Source organism: Suricata suricatta, chromosome 11, assembly GCF_006229205.1.
Source record: "Suricata suricatta isolate VVHF042 chromosome 11, meerkat_22Aug2017_6uvM2_HiC, whole genome shotgun sequence".
NCBI lineage: Eukaryota > Metazoa > Chordata > Mammalia > Carnivora > Herpestidae > Suricata > Suricata suricatta.
This window is the reverse complement of record NC_043710.1, coordinates 25,258,543-25,260,995: the sequence shown is the minus strand read 5'-3', so window position 1 is coordinate 25,260,995 and position 2,453 is coordinate 25,258,543. Positions and strand designations below refer to the sequence as shown.

The window sequence follows — 2,453 nt, the reverse complement described above, 5'->3', positions numbered from 1 at the left end:
TGGAGGCGGCGCGCGGCGCCCGGGTGGTGGCCCTGGAGCGCGGCGGCTGCGGGCGCAGCTCCAACCGACTGGCCCGCTTTTCCGACGGCACCCGCGCCTGCGTGCGCTACGGCATCAACCCCGAGCAGATACAGGGCGAGGCCCTGTCCTACTACCTGGCGCGCCTGCTGGGCCTCCAGCGCCACGTGCCGCCGCTGGCACTGGCCCGGGTGGAGGCTCGCGGCGCGCAGTGGGCGCAGGTGCAGGAGGAGCTTCGTGCCGCACACTGGACGGAGGGCAGCGTGGTGAGCCTGACGCGCTGGCTGCCCAACCTCACGGACGTGGTGGTGCCCGCGCCCTGGCGCTCCGAGGACGGCCAGCTGCGGCCCCTGCGTGCCGCCGGGGGCGAGCTGGCCAACCGCAGCCAGGCGGAGCTGGTGGACCTGGTGCAGTGGACCGACTTGATCCTTTTCGACTATCTGACGGCCAACTTCGACCGGCTCGTCAGCAACCTCTTCAGCCTGCAGTGGGATCCGCGCATCATGCAGCGCGCCACCAGCAACCTGCACCGCGGCCCCGGCGGGGCGCTGGTCTTTCTGGACAACGAGGCGGGCTTGGTGCACGGCTACCGGGTGGCGGGCATGTGGGACAAGTATAACGAGCCGCTGCTGCAGTCGGTGTGCGTGTTCCGCGAGCGGACAGCGCGGCGCGTCCTGGAGCTGCACCGCGGCCAGGACGCGGCCGCCCGGCTGCTGCGCCTCTACCAGCGCCACGAGCCTCGCTTCCCGGAGCTGGCCGCTCTCGCCGACCCCCACGCTCAGCTGCTGCAGCGCCGCCTCGACTTCCTCGCCAAGCACATTTTGCACTGTAAGGCCAAGTACGGCCGCCGACCGGGAACTTAGCGTCCCCCGGAGGAAGAGAGAGAGGGAGAGACCCCTGGCCGAGGAATGGATGATGGGGGAAGGGCCGCCGCCGGGGACCAGCAGGCCAACGCCCAGCCAGTGGCCGGAGCGGGTAGGAGGCTGAAACTTCTGCTTCACCCACCTGCCCCTTTCTCTCGGTCTCCTGCTATTTCCTTTCAAAGTTCTGGGAGGACGAACTCACTGGGGTAAGAAGTGAAACATTCCCTCCACCCAGCCTCTGAAAGGATCCTGCCCTGTGCCAGCAGGGAGTTTGGATCTGAAGACACGGGCCGCCGGAGTTTGGCCCCCCGGTGGCCGTCTCTGCGGGAGATGCATCCCGTTCCTAGGTCCCCTCCTTCCCTTGCCGAAAAAGGAAAACTTCTGTTAGAGCCGTTGAGCTAATCCTGCATTTCCTACCAAATGCCGCGCTGGTGGCCCCGGAGACAAGGCTGTGACATTGGCTGGTGGAGCCCCCTTCCTGTGTTCCGCCTTTGTTCCAGCACCGTGTTGGTGAGATCACTGTTGGGAGCTGGGGGAAGGCTCCCGATAGGACAAAGAGAGCGGGACCTTCGGAACCGGGGGCGTCCTGCAGACCCTGCCAATCAGTCTGCCTTGTCCCTTACCACTTGTCGTTTTGGCCTAAGGGCTACAAATGCAGGATCAGCTATATTCACTGAGTCAAGTGATGAATTTCTTCCTCCTCCCCCCCCTCTCCCCACCGACCAAAATTTTGACAATGATGATGTTCACCAGAAGAAAATGAGTTTCATGCACTTTACTTTGTTTTTATTTTAATTTTTTATTAAGAAAAACTTTTTTATTTGACAGAATTTGCCTTCCGTGTATATATGTGCATAAAGTGTGTTGTAAATATACTAAACAAACTTATATTTCAATAAAAGGGAGTTTAAAATTTAGAACTTAATTTATGTGGGTTTAAGTGTGGGAGATACCTATGCCCTACCAGCTTTCTAGAATAAGCTTTAGGGTTTCTCCCTTGTGGATGTGCTCTGTAAAACAAAGGATGCCTATATATCCAGGTCATGACTATCAGAACTTGGAGAACTGAACAAAGACAAGAGCAGATTCTCTATCCTGTTTGCTCAGATGAACCCTAGTGTGGAAATTTCAGAGTTCAGTATAAAATGTGGAGGGGAGAGAGGGAAGGAGAGAATTCTATTTCCTGGCAAATAAAACTTTGATATAAAAGGATTTTACTGCAATATATTTCTGTGTTAATCAGTTGGCAAATATGATAGAACCAGATGTGCAGACTAAAATATGACAAATGTCCCCCTTTTAAACTTAACTACAGTGGTCACGTGTTGCACATTATTTTCAGCATCGTAATTGCCATGCATCACAATATGTACAGATTATAAGCTGAGCACATATTGCAAATAGGGAGAGAAAGTCATAAACTGATTCTTTTCTTTAGTCTCCTGGCATAAAAAAAAAATCTTGGCATAAATTCCATTGTATTCAGGAGATCATAATCTCCAACATCTCGACTCCTCCAACTCTGGTAAGAGATTGTATTTTTTTTTTCCAGGTACTAATTGCACAGTCCCC

General features: G+C 55.0%; 1 protein-coding gene across 1 annotated transcript in view; it reads left to right on the top strand.

Moving 5' to 3' along the window:
• FJX1 (four-jointed box kinase 1) overlaps window positions 1-2,108 on the top strand; it is a 5,058-nt gene extending 2,950 nt beyond the window's left edge. Inside the window, exon 2 of the mRNA XM_029915548.1 lies at window positions 6-2,108. Coding sequence (XP_029771408.1) covers window positions 6-881 — 876 coding nt within the window. The 3' untranslated portion in view covers window positions 882-2,108. The remainder of the gene's footprint in view (window positions 1-5) is intronic.
• The last annotated feature ends 345 nt before the right edge of the window (window positions 2,109-2,453 follow it).